This window comes from Melopsittacus undulatus, chromosome 2, assembly GCF_012275295.1.
Source record: "Melopsittacus undulatus isolate bMelUnd1 chromosome 2, bMelUnd1.mat.Z, whole genome shotgun sequence".
Classification (NCBI taxonomy): Eukaryota; Metazoa; Chordata; class Aves; order Psittaciformes; family Psittaculidae; genus Melopsittacus; species Melopsittacus undulatus.
The window spans coordinates 78517356-78530020 of NC_047528.1; the positions used below are offsets into that span (position 1 = coordinate 78517356).

At 34.6% G+C, this 12665-nt stretch overlaps 1 protein-coding gene across 3 annotated transcripts in view; it reads right to left on the minus strand.

Annotated features, from left to right (window-relative positions):
* Window positions 1–12665, minus strand: part of RPS6KA3 (ribosomal protein S6 kinase A3) — a 77935-nt gene that overhangs the window by 9362 nt on the left and 55908 nt on the right. For 2 of the 3 annotated variants that reach the window (XM_034073238.1, XM_005151476.4), the window contains 7 exons: window positions 11566–11654; window positions 11240–11304; window positions 11053–11155; window positions 10126–10250; window positions 7919–8044; window positions 6071–6160; window positions 1542–1700 (listed from right to left, as the gene is read on the minus strand). In XM_034073238.1, coding sequence (XP_033929129.1) covers window positions 1542–1700; window positions 6071–6160; window positions 7919–8044; window positions 10126–10250; window positions 11053–11155; window positions 11240–11304; window positions 11566–11654 — 757 coding nt within the window. The remainder of the gene's footprint in view (window positions 1–1541; window positions 1701–6070; window positions 6161–7918; window positions 8045–10125; window positions 10251–11052; window positions 11156–11239; window positions 11305–11565; window positions 11655–12665) is intronic. The other variant, XM_034073245.1, reaches the window with a different exon arrangement.

Consider the following 12665-nt stretch of genomic DNA (forward strand, 5'->3'; position numbering starts at 1 on the left):
TCTCTGAAATCAGATGACCTGTTACATTTTCTTCACAAGACAAATTAGCCTAAAGTCTCTGTAGTTTTTGCTATCCGGAAAGAAAGGGGTATATAGTGTAGACAGTAGAGTTGACCTAAATGTCTTCTTTTAAATATATTTAAACAGACCTGCTGTGAAGGCCTTTATCTTCCTGATTGTCCTACATATTTGATTAATATTAAACTACAGCTTTTGCAGGGTTACATTTGAATGCAAAAGATAGCGGTGAAATATTTCAAGAAGGTAATCACATTAGAACAAGAAGATAACCCAAAACTCCTGTGAATGATGTGCAGCATCAGAAGCTCTATGCACTCTTGCAGAAAGCTAGCAGTGTTTGAAAAAAGTAAGTCCAAGACCAAGACGTAAAAGACTGCAGAGGGTCTGCAGACTGTAAGGCCATTTAATACAATAGGTGTCTTTAGTAGAGCCTTTTCAGCATACAAATACTTTGCAATTCTCAGATTTAACAAAACAAATACTTAAAATTATGGAAATAAGCATCTTATAAACTGAAAGATAAAAATTATATTAAAGAATTTGAGTTGGGTAAATGTTAAGGGAAACATCCTGACTTGAGATGTCAGTGTATGACAGAACTGGCTCCTCATAGCCCTCATTTTTATTTTGGCATTTAGATAGATTAGAATTCTTTTTCTCCAAGTAATAAATGAAATAAATGAAAATAAATTAAATCCCTTACTGCTCCAAGAGGCAGAAGAAAAACCCCAGTTTTATTCTTGTTGGTGGTTTTAATTTTTTTTTTTATTTTTTTTAATAGATCCTAAAAAAGGTACAATGGTAGGCAACGGAAACAGCAGCACTGCAGATCTGGCAGACTGTCTCTAGAACCAGTCTGCTTGAGTTGTTGAGTTGTAGAGTCTTGATCAAATTCAGACACTAATTCCTAAGCACCCAGAATGTTCATATCAAGGAATAAAGAAAATATGTTCCTGTACTGTTTTCCCACATGTAAATTTTGAAAAGACATCAGTATAATTGAAACAATCTGACATTCTGAAATAACATTTTATTTTAGAGCAAACAAATACACAGGATATTTCAGTTATCATCGTGATTTTGATCAGCATATTCAATCACCTACCAGCATGCAGAAATATTCTGCTCTATGATGGGATAGATGAAAAATAAATTTTCAAGGTATATCACAGGATGGGGTTGGAATTACATCAGGTCTCATGGCTAAGCAACAACACTGGTCCTAGCACTTCTTCCTGGCTAACTTCCTCTCATATCCTCTCTATTATTTGTTATATGCATATTCCACAGAACTGCTGACAGACTGCATGAAGGACAACAGAAAGAGCTGCATCATCTCCATTATCTGGAGATCTTCACATGATGGGGAATGTTTTGATTTCAACACAAATTCCTGCTGCAGTGTAATTACTTACAAAAAATTACTTGATTACCACACAGAAGAACATATCAAGGTATAAGTTTATTCTTCTGAAAGAGTATTAACACCTCTAAGAATTGTGTCCAAGATGAGAACTTACCCCTTGTGCATGGAGATATTCAACTGTTTTTGTTATTGTGAACAAAACAGCACTAGCTTCTCGTTCTGAGAAAAATTTTTGCCGAAGAATTTTATCCAGCAGTTCTCCTCCTTTCATAAGTTCTGTTACTACATATACATATTTTCCATCATCATACACCTGCAAAAAGTACATAATGATTAAACTTCAAAATATTTATTCTCTGCTGTGGTCTTATGGAATGCACAGAGATAGTGCAGGTGCATCCACAAGCTGTTTTCTTTGATTACATTTCTTACTCCCCATGCTTTCCAAACATCACTCATCTTCAGAAATAAACACACAACCTTCTACAAAAAGATAGCACAGTAAGGAAATAACAAAAATACTGGCTTGTAAATATTTAAAGAAATAAAACCCATCAGATTAATAACATGAAGATTTCCCTACAGCTTTACTGAGAACTGAGACATACTGAACTAGACATGGGAGAAACTAAAAAATACTAATAAATGGAAATTAGTTTAATTAAGGAAAAACTATAGCTAATTCTAGGAAAAATTATTGCACAAATTTACAAATATGTACAGAGATAATTTCAACTGAAAAGTCAGACAAGAAAAAAAAAAAAAACCAAAAACCAAACCCAAGAACCCAAACCCAAAAATACTAAGTTCACCTCAAATAGCCTCTATGGACACTGAAGTTAATGTATACAAAGTTGCTATGAAAAAAGCCTACAACTTATACATTACTTTGCACATAAAGCATATAACAAAGTCTAAAATTAATAAAATACGTATATTTTAGCCCTCTTAGTTATGGAAAATGGCTTAAATTGCTTGGCTTTTATCTTCCAGGGAAACAGTAATTGAGAATTATTTATATTGTCACCAGGGGGCACTACAGACTGAACTATACCAAAAGATGTTTTAAGATCAACCTAAGCACTTCATTTCAGTTGCATTTTCTTGGAGTTTTAACTTAATCCAGAAAGTAGTTCCTGCTTTAGTGAAACCTTTTACAGACTGTGTTTCCTATTATTATTTCAACCTATTTTTTATGACGATGTTGCAATTGTTCTCTTCAATAATACATGTGAAATAAAAACTAGTTAAAGTATAAACAATCATCCAAGTTTGTGGGAACTCTTAAAGAGCCAAGGCCACGTAGTGAGCGATCCCGATACCCTGAGCCTTATTACTGTAAAATAAGAAGATTCTTGGCAGGCATAAGCAAGGTCAGTTGTCTTGTTATTCCTCTGTAATTTTCCATGTTTTCGTGCAGAGAATGATCTCTGCCAAGGTTGTAGTTTCCCACTGTATCTTTAGAGTAAGGTATTTAATCACAGTTATAACAAGTTGTAAACATTAGCTCTGTAAGTGATAGTAACCTCTAGACTAACCAATTAGAGCTCAGTATCAAAGGCTGTTACATAAGGGTTTAAGGGTATAAGAAGAGCACTGCATCTAATAAAGTTTGGCAATCGCTTGATCACATTGATCGTCTCCGTGTTGTCTGGGACTCCTGCGTCGACACAAGTTGTAGTAAAATAAAACTAGGAATATCAGCTAAAAAAAAAACCCAGAAAGAGTTTCATCCCAATATCCACGTCTTAAGCTACTTGGGAAATACAGGCTTCTAAAGTTCTAAGCTTAGAAGGATCTATTTTCTTACCAAATAAAAAAGAGGAAGAGCACTAAAGAAATAATTCTGTAAGCTTTACAATACTACAGGCTTATGATGCATTTGGTTGCTTTTTTATTTGCTACCCCTTGCTGGTCCTACCTGCCTGCCAAAAAACAAACACCAACCAACAAACCATCCCCAAAACCCTACAAACTCCAAACCAAACCAAATGCTCCCCAAACAAACCACTCCCTTTGCTCTGATTTCTCTAATGGTATTATCAATTTAGTTATTTGCAGTTTATAGATACTTTTGAAGTTTGCTTCACAGTTAGGTGCACAGTATTATGCTGAGATCAGAAATGTGATGTTAGCTGCTAGAAGTGACCCCTGGCACATGCCAAAGATCAGTCAGTATGTGTTCTCTACCAGGCAAACTGGAAGAAACTATGGTGAGGAACAGATGTAGGCATATAAACAAAATATAATGCAATGGAGAAAGAAAATCTGTTTTTTGCAAAATGAAATAAGATTTCCCACAGATATTAGGCATTTTGAACTCATAAATAAGCACGTGGACAGGAAGATAATATACTGTTATTCAGGTTTCTAAAATGCTTCTGAAAAGTTTCTTCAGCCAGTGCTTTAAATAACTTAAAAAAAGGACAAAAGTTGTTCTACAGAACAGTAACTAGTAGATAAAAAAGGGTGAAATACATATAATGGTCTGTCACAGGAAGTTTCTAGGTAATGGTTTGTTGGAAGCTGTATGCTTCTTCCGTTCTTACACCGTTTCCTAGGCATCCACTAATGGCCGCTGTCAGAAGCAGGATATTGGATAAGAAGGACATCTGATTTAGCACAATATAGCTCCTTTTGTTTATGTAGTGTGTAACTGAAAAAGACCACTGATAACAATCAGAAGGAAAAACCCCAGAGGACTGTGCACTGCAGGAAGAATTTGGGCTTTTGTATATCCATTGTTTCAATCCAAACACCTTCAGCATTAAGTTACATAAAAAAAGGGAGCAAGAATGAAGATTTCCATCCTAAACTAAATGAAAATATTACTGCATCTATGTTTTGAATACAAGAAAAGAAGGTATTTTTTGCAGAATTGTAATTTCCAAAGACATCCACTTAAATGCTAAAACATTTTAATTTTGTATTTCAAAATAGAAAGATTGAAAATTTGTTATGGAATTGAATAAAAAAATGAGTCAAATCAACTGGGAAATACAGGCTATATTATTTGTGTAATAATACACAGTGATCTTGATGAGTCTGAGGCCTGAAAGCCAAGTACGTTTTATTCTTTCCTCTGAAATTGTAATAGCACATCATTGTATTGTGGGATATGCAAACAATCAGCCCCATGCATCTACATTAGAACAATGAAAACTTCAAACAATGTCAGATTCTTATAGCAGTGAATATTATACAAGTTTTTATTGCATATGAATCCTATACCTCTTTCTTCACACTAGGTGTACTTCCCTAAACCCTGCTTGGGAAACTGCGGACTTAAGGCTTTTTTATTTTGTAGTTTCCTTTTGCTATTTATGTATTACTGTTGGCATGAATGAAAGATAGCTCCTGCTGGAAGATAACTGATGATGAAGAATTAATTACAAAGTAAAATAATTCAGCATGTGTGGCAACTTTTCAAGGCTGCCTGGATTTCTCTGAATGTAAAATATTCATAATGCTAAAGTTCATGTAAGTACTCACATTCGTTATGTTTGTCTTCCTGCTTAAATGACGGAAACTATTATGAATTGAAGTAACACATAAACCTAGCAGGCAGCAATAAAAGCAAAGTAAAAGCTGGGGCAACTTCCCTGTTAGCACAGTTGCTATCAGGTAACTTTACTGTCTGACAATGTGAAGCAGAATAAACAGGAAGTGGGAATGTAATTATGGTATCTAGCTTGCAATAGGGTATGCCCCATGTTGGGCTCCCTTGTATATCTGACTTACTCTCTCAAGAAAGGGACAAACTATATGATATTGTTAAGGTGAAGGCAGGAGAAGAACTTTAGGCACAGTTCTTGAGTACTCATCTCCACAGTATTTATGACTTCAAAATGTCTGATCTGAGAATCTCACGTCAGCTGAGCTCAGCTTCCTGGAAATGGTTAGCTGCTTTGCCTGAGGTTAGGTTCTGGGGACCAGAATACTTTGCTGCAGACTAAGTCAGTCATTAAGCACATGCCTGTTTAATTTTTAATCCTATTTAATGCATAATCAAGGAGAGAAAGACAATTTTCTTTTCCTGTTAGATCATCAGAATCTACTGTTCACTATGAAAAACCTCTTCCAATTTAGATTATTCTTTGCTTTTTATGGTCAAAGTGTTCTCATGTCAGAGCAATACCAAAAGAAAAAAGAATCATCTAAATAATCTTTGTAGAAAGACCAAATAAAGGTACAGAAAAGTGATGACCATGAAAAGATTTTGTCCACTACAGAGTAATACTCCTTACTGTACATGAAAATTACTTTGGGTATTGTGCTAATAAGTGAGTTCTCAGTTATATAACTTTATATAACTTTAAAATTGCTTTTGACTAATTAAATAGAAGTAGATACACAGTTAACTAAGCAAACAAAACCAACTTTGTTGTTCCTTTAAAAATATAACCAACATTAAATGAATTATTTCTGTGCTGGGATTTACAAAGGATAAATTATTTGACGGCTTAGGATTACGTTGTATCAAAATATGAGCATCTTTAAAAGATGACAATGAGACATCTCAGTGAAAAACTGGATTTTGCTGAATAAATTGCATTACAACTTGTTTTATTTTTAAATAGTGAAACCCATGTAATAAATCTAAATGTAGTTAGCAATTTCTCAAATTAGAAAGTGATATGCAATTATAATACACTAAAGGATGTCTTTTATCACACTACTTACATCTTTCAGGGTTATAATATTTGGATGCTGTCCATAGCGCAGCAGGATTTCAATTTCCTCTGTTGGATCTCTTTTACTCTTGTCAATAATCTACAGGAGCAAATAGACATACAGGCATAATTATTTTTGTGAATATTACATAGTGTAACACTTTGGTGTGCTTATTAACATAAACAGATAAACAGTATTTATTGTTGGTAAAGGGTATGGATTATAAACAAAAGAAAGTGTGTTAAATTGTAACAGCAAGGCAAAGCAAAATATGTTGGAAAAACACTGAAAAATCAGCTGAAAACAGTTTTGGAAGATAAGTGATCTAATTCCTCATACTGTGATAAATAATGTGAGGCTGTTCAGTAGGTAAGACTTAAGTTCCTAACTTGACATGAGTTTCTGGTTTGACAATGCTGATGAATGGATTTTAAAAAAGTTAATCTCAAAGTAATATTTAGTGCAGGAAAAGACAAAGCAGGAGAGTAATGGAAGCAAAAATAAAGAGGAAAAAATCCTGAGAATTAATTCAGATTAGCATTCAATTATAAAAGTTCATTTGAACCTCTGGATGCTAGCTGTTGGCCTCTGAAGTTCTCCTTGTGCAAACAAGCAAAACACTATTTTGTCCTACTTAAAAAGCATTCTTGACTCTTTCTTCTTTTCTGAACTGTAGAATTTTCTCTAATGTATTCTCCACCTCGGTCTAACCTCCTGCTTCCTATTGATATCCTTAAGCCCTCACTGTTACCAGTACCATCCTAACACATTGGCCACTGACCCCCTTATTCTTCTCTCACGATTCCTTGAGGGGAAAAATCCACAAAGACAACAGAAAAGCAAGACAATGTTCACAGTAAATGTTATGGAATGTTAAGGAATTAATAGTTATGCAAGTGTTTTCTTCCAGTTTCAAGAAATTACTTTGAATTGCAGCAAAAAAGTAAAACGTGTTCCTGGTCAAAACCAAAGGCAAGTATGTAACTACCAAACTGAAATTTGAGGGTTTCCAGCAGACAATCCATACAGGGATACAGCAATACATACTTTTCTTCCCATTTTACATATTTAAGTAGTAAACTGTTTACACCTCAAAGAGAACTGCCTCAGGGCATGGGATTTAAATATTTTTTCCTTTTTTTCTACACCCCAACTCCCTCCCCTCCCCCCCCCCAAGTCTGCTAACCCATACTCCTGCTTTCCTAAGTAACCATTCAGCTCTACAGTGTTACACAGAAAGACAGAAATACTTGTAATTCCACTTCATGGACCTCCACTGATTTCAGTTAAGAATTTAGTGCCTTCAAAGTAGTCTTAAAAAGCCTGACAGAATAACATTAAAGCAACATTAGAAACCTTGTTAAAAACTACCAAGCAAAGACAAAATGCTGGAATTTATTCTCAAAGGTATACCAGACTTTGGCACTGTTATGAACTCCCAGCTATCTGAATCTACTCTGGAAGCAATAAAAGCATATGTAGCTATATTTAAATAGAAGTAATCAATTACACACTTAAAGAATTATGAAGTCATACAGATTTTTCATGTTTCCTTCTAGAAGCAGTCATGTAACTCCCACCAGTTTTACTGTACTTACATAGGTATTTCGAAGACTGAAGATTGCTTTCCACCACCTAAATCAGCATATAGATAACAAAACACACAGCAATTCTATAGAATATATGAATTTTCATATCTGGTTGATAGTATATTCAGTGAATATTCTATTTGATTGATTAGTACAGTTCACATTTGCATCTGATTTTCTTTTATCATAAAAAAATCTTATTTGCTATGTTCATAATGGCAAATAAATTAATTATACCCTGCAGTGTATTTTATTACAAAGTAATTACCTTTACAGCATATTCCATGTTTGAAGCTTTATGAATACATCTCTTGCAGATAGAGTAAGACCCAACTCCAATATCTTCCTTTACTTCATATCCATCAGTAAACTGAATGCTGTTCCTGTGCAGCTGCTACCAAAATAACATTATCAATTGATGAATATTCTAAATATATAACTGAAATTTATATTAAAAAGAAGTTTCTGAATTCCTACTGAATTGCACTGAATTTAAACTGATGGCTATACTAGGTCAAAATGGTCTAAATAGCCACTACCTTCTCTTTGTCTAATATATAATTTATAATGTACACTCTATTTTAGAAACTGACAAAATGATTCTTCCATTTACTGATTTATTACAGATAGAATCATAGAATGGTTAGTGTTGGAAAGGACCTTAAGTTCATCTGGTTCCAACCACCCTGCCACAGAAAGGGACACTTCACACTAAACCATGCTCAAGGCTCTGTCCAATCTGGCCTTGAATGAATCTCCAAAACAAAGGAGACTGGAAGACTACACAATAAAATAATGGTAAAAAAAAATCACTGTTTCTATTATCTGAATAGATGAATGCCAGCTGGAAAATTCAGACATTGAATAGAATCAGATTAACTGGAAATTGAACGGAGCAGCAGTCAGAAATCCTTTCACAGAAATAAAAAGCTGAAAGAAGGACAAGTGTTCACTCTTGTAAGGGAAGTAAATGGTGTTCTAGTATAAGGAGTTTGTGCAAAGGATGCATAGCATTTGCAGGAAACCATCTGGATATCCTGCAGCACAGAAAAGAGGAAATAGGAGTGAGGAAGCAGTAGAAGGGCACAGAGGAAAGGCAGCAGAGAAAGACATTTACAAGAGAAGGAAACCATATACAAATTGAATTTCATCCACAAAACTATGTGGGAAAGAAGGAGTAAAGAAAAGCTTGCAGAAACTTTAGCAAGATTTCAGGTCCAAATGTCCTGATGCAGATACCGAATCAGGCAGCTTCTTTAGAATAAGAAAGGATCTAAAACCTCTTGAAATGTAATGGTTTACTACACATGGAACAGGTAATGTGTACAAACAAGCATGCTACAAATACTCTAGACATAACGAGAGGATTAAAAAATAGAAGAGATAGTTATGGTCCGAATAATAATTCTTGTTTTTTTTTTATTTTCTCAGGCATTTTCAAGATTTCCTTGCACTGAAAGACAGAAATAAACCCATTCACATGCAGTATTTTTATTCCTACCTATACACCAATGAGTTTTCAATACAATTTATATTACCAGTTGCTTTTCACAACTCAGTCTTCCTTGGTAATTAGAATTATTAAAAGCAGAAAGAGGAGATAGAAATACAGTTTTTCTAAAGGTCTTCCAGTTTTCTTTCCTGTATGTTCATCTGTTTTTTCCCTGTTGATTGTATACTCTCTTGTCTAAAATGACCTCAGCTTCACAAGGAGGCAAGGCATGCCTCTCCCCCATTCTAGCATGGGGTCCACCTTCCTTGTTTCACACAAAACTGTACCTAACCAAAGGCTTGTTGTCCAAAAATAAGTGGTACTGGCAGTAATAGTACCAATAGGCAATCTATAAGAATATGACTGCATAAGGTTATTAAAAGTGACATCTCACAATTATTAATACAGGAGATAGTATTGGAGTCATGCTGATATTGCAAGGAAGACAAAACTTGTGTGCATACCCTAACTTTGAGTTGTATGATACACTGGAATTAGTCACAAAATATCACAGATTAGCACATTAAGTGACTTGGGAGGAACAAAATATGTTCTGGGTCATGGATTCCAAAAGGCAAAGCAGTACAAAACAGGTAAAATTCACAGTTGTACTCCTATGCCTCCTACTGCACTGCAGGAATCAACCGATCTTTTCATGCATGGGGGAAGAAAGACTGAGATGCCTGTTATTCCCCTTCACCTTACAGTCGAGGCTTGATAGAGTTAATACAGTACAGATGGTAGAATGTTTTCATTTGAGAGTATAAGTCCTAATCACACCTGTGACTATTCAGTAATTAAACAGGTCCTGCACCTTCAGAGGTTTGGATAATTGGATAATACAATCTGATCTTTACTTCACTTGTATAAAGCTAGTAACTATGACTTTTGTCATGTTACTTCATTCTGTGATAAAGGAAACAATCCCTCCACCAAGGGCCAGAAATACTGCTCTATTGACTTTTCTAAGCACATGTACTCACCTGGACAATTGAATGCACTCCAACTGTCTGCATTGCTTGGCTTTCATCATCTGATGCAATAGCTACAAAACTAAATCCTCGAAACAGCTGATGAGCATTAGCACTAGGTGGGATACCTGGCGAATCTGAAAAACACATCACCTACTTAAGAGCAGAGTTTTTAAAGTGTAGAGATGAGATCACAACTACTCTGAAAAGCAAACTACAGCTTTATGCTATAAACTGGAATTTGTGGAAAGTGCTTCTGAAGACCAAAGTATAAATAATTATTGAATTGCTTTGCAGACAGCATCTAGAAACACAACTGATGATTAATGACTACAAAGCTATTGCTGTCAGACAATATTTTGTTATACAAAACACATTACTTTGCAGAAAATATTTACATATAGAAGCATATTTGTATCTATGGAGTAGCAGTACTCAAATTTTGGTAACACCCTGAATTTGTAAAGACAAAAAATTCTATCATATTTTGTTTAGATCAGTGTAAATCTATGCAGAGACAGATTACACTGAAACAGCAAATCTGCCACCTGAAGTCTGAAATGAAGACTCAGCTTCTATATATACCAAGCATGCAGAGTCACCATCATGAATTAGATGAAGGCACAGAATATAGCCTTCAAACAGATACAGATAACTTTTATTTAATTAAAAAAGAGATTACTTAGATAAGAAAACTGAACTTAGGTGTATGTTTTGTTGCTGACGTGTACTTCATTTTTACCATAGGACAACTCAGTTTTCCCTTACGATATATTTACACCAAAGATGGCAAAAACTTTTATGAACCATGGAATACTTGTCTGTGAGCATTTACTTAGCCCAGCAACATCTAGAACAACAAGGCACTTGACATATGCTGAACAGGAACAGTATTTCTATTTTTTAAATATGTGAATTGTTTAATTCTTCTCTTTTTACCTTTTGGGGTTTTTGCTGTAAACTCAGGGTCAAAATAAAACGTATCTTCAGGTCTGCCAGTTGCAGGCTTAAAAGGGGGATGAATTTCTCTCCTGTACAATTTCTGAAGAGAAGGCATAAGCCAGAGTGAATTAACAGTATACAACATCACCAAATACTATAAGAAATTTACTGACTAGATACTCACATTCCAATCTATTTTGGAAAAAAATGCATGCCTCTTAATCTCTTCAACTCCATCTGGACCCGCTCCTTTTATAAAGGAAGAAAAATGTCCATCAATTATTTTCGTGTTGGTCTAAAGAATAACGAGCAAAATTATATTTGTTATTTCTTCTGCATTAATTTTAGATGCATGGCTAGCAGAAGTGATAATATTTTGTTGATCATTAGAAAAGCAAACAGGCAAACTAAGTTCTTACTTCAAAACCCATTTTACACAATAAACTGTACAGTTTAATGATCACTGATGTTACCAATATTTTAATTAAAATAATCTCCTAAACACTCTACCTAATCTGTTTGCTGGATTTCTTTTGAAAAGCATTCGCAGAAGACTCTGTGCTTCGGGACTCAAGAACTGAGGCATTCCAAGTTTTGCCCTATAGAACAAAAATAATTAATAGCATACAAACATATTTAGGTAAGAATTAACTCTGCATTCCCCCTGTCCTTTGTCATTCAACAAATCCATATGAAACAAAAAAAGCACCATTGAGAAATTGCCTTCGGCTATCAGAAGCAGAGCAAAAGTGCTGTCAATCATGTAAACCTGTAATTTCTTTTTTCTGTTTTTTCTCCTCATTTTGAGTAATATAATATTTTCAGTAACAACTCAGGAACTTGAGTAGAGAAAGAGGTGGCAAAAAATGTGGAGAAGAATAGTTAGGCTAGGACAGGATATGAATTTACCAATTTGCAAATTTTAGTAATATGCTTTGATCCACTTTTAAGTTATTACCAAATGGCACCAAACAAGCAAATCCATTCTAACAGTAAGTAAAAAAGACATTTTAGAAAGGGTAAGAACACTAGAATAGTATGATATACAGCAAGAACACTTAAGCAAAACAACAGGAAACCTAAGCTAGAATGCAGAATTTGCATTAAGGTAGGACAGATCTTGCAAGATTAGCAGGTTAAAGAGAAAAAGATCACTCACTTTCCTTTCTCCTCTCTCTCCCCCCCTCCCCCCTTTAAATATTAATTTAAAATTGGCCAGTTTTGAATTTTTCAATTAAAGTTTTTGTAGTTCGGTCATTTAATTTTGTTTTGTAATCCTCACCATATTTTTCTCCTCTCCATTCAACGTTGAGCCTCCATTCTCACACTTTTTCTTACAAACATGGTAATGGTAAGGATGGATACATCCTTTCCACCTCTTACTTAATCTGTAGCTTGTATTTTTCTGTAAGAATCTGTGACACAAACTTTCTCAGTGTTTCAACCCGAAGACATGATGTGGCTTGTGTTCCAGCTACTTGTGGATGTCCACTTTCGTGTCACTTCAGCAAGTGCATACAAATTGCTATTGATTCACTGTTGATTACTTTAAAACTAGAATTTACTAAATTTTCTATTTCTTTCATCATTAAAGAAGTCAGACCTAGGTG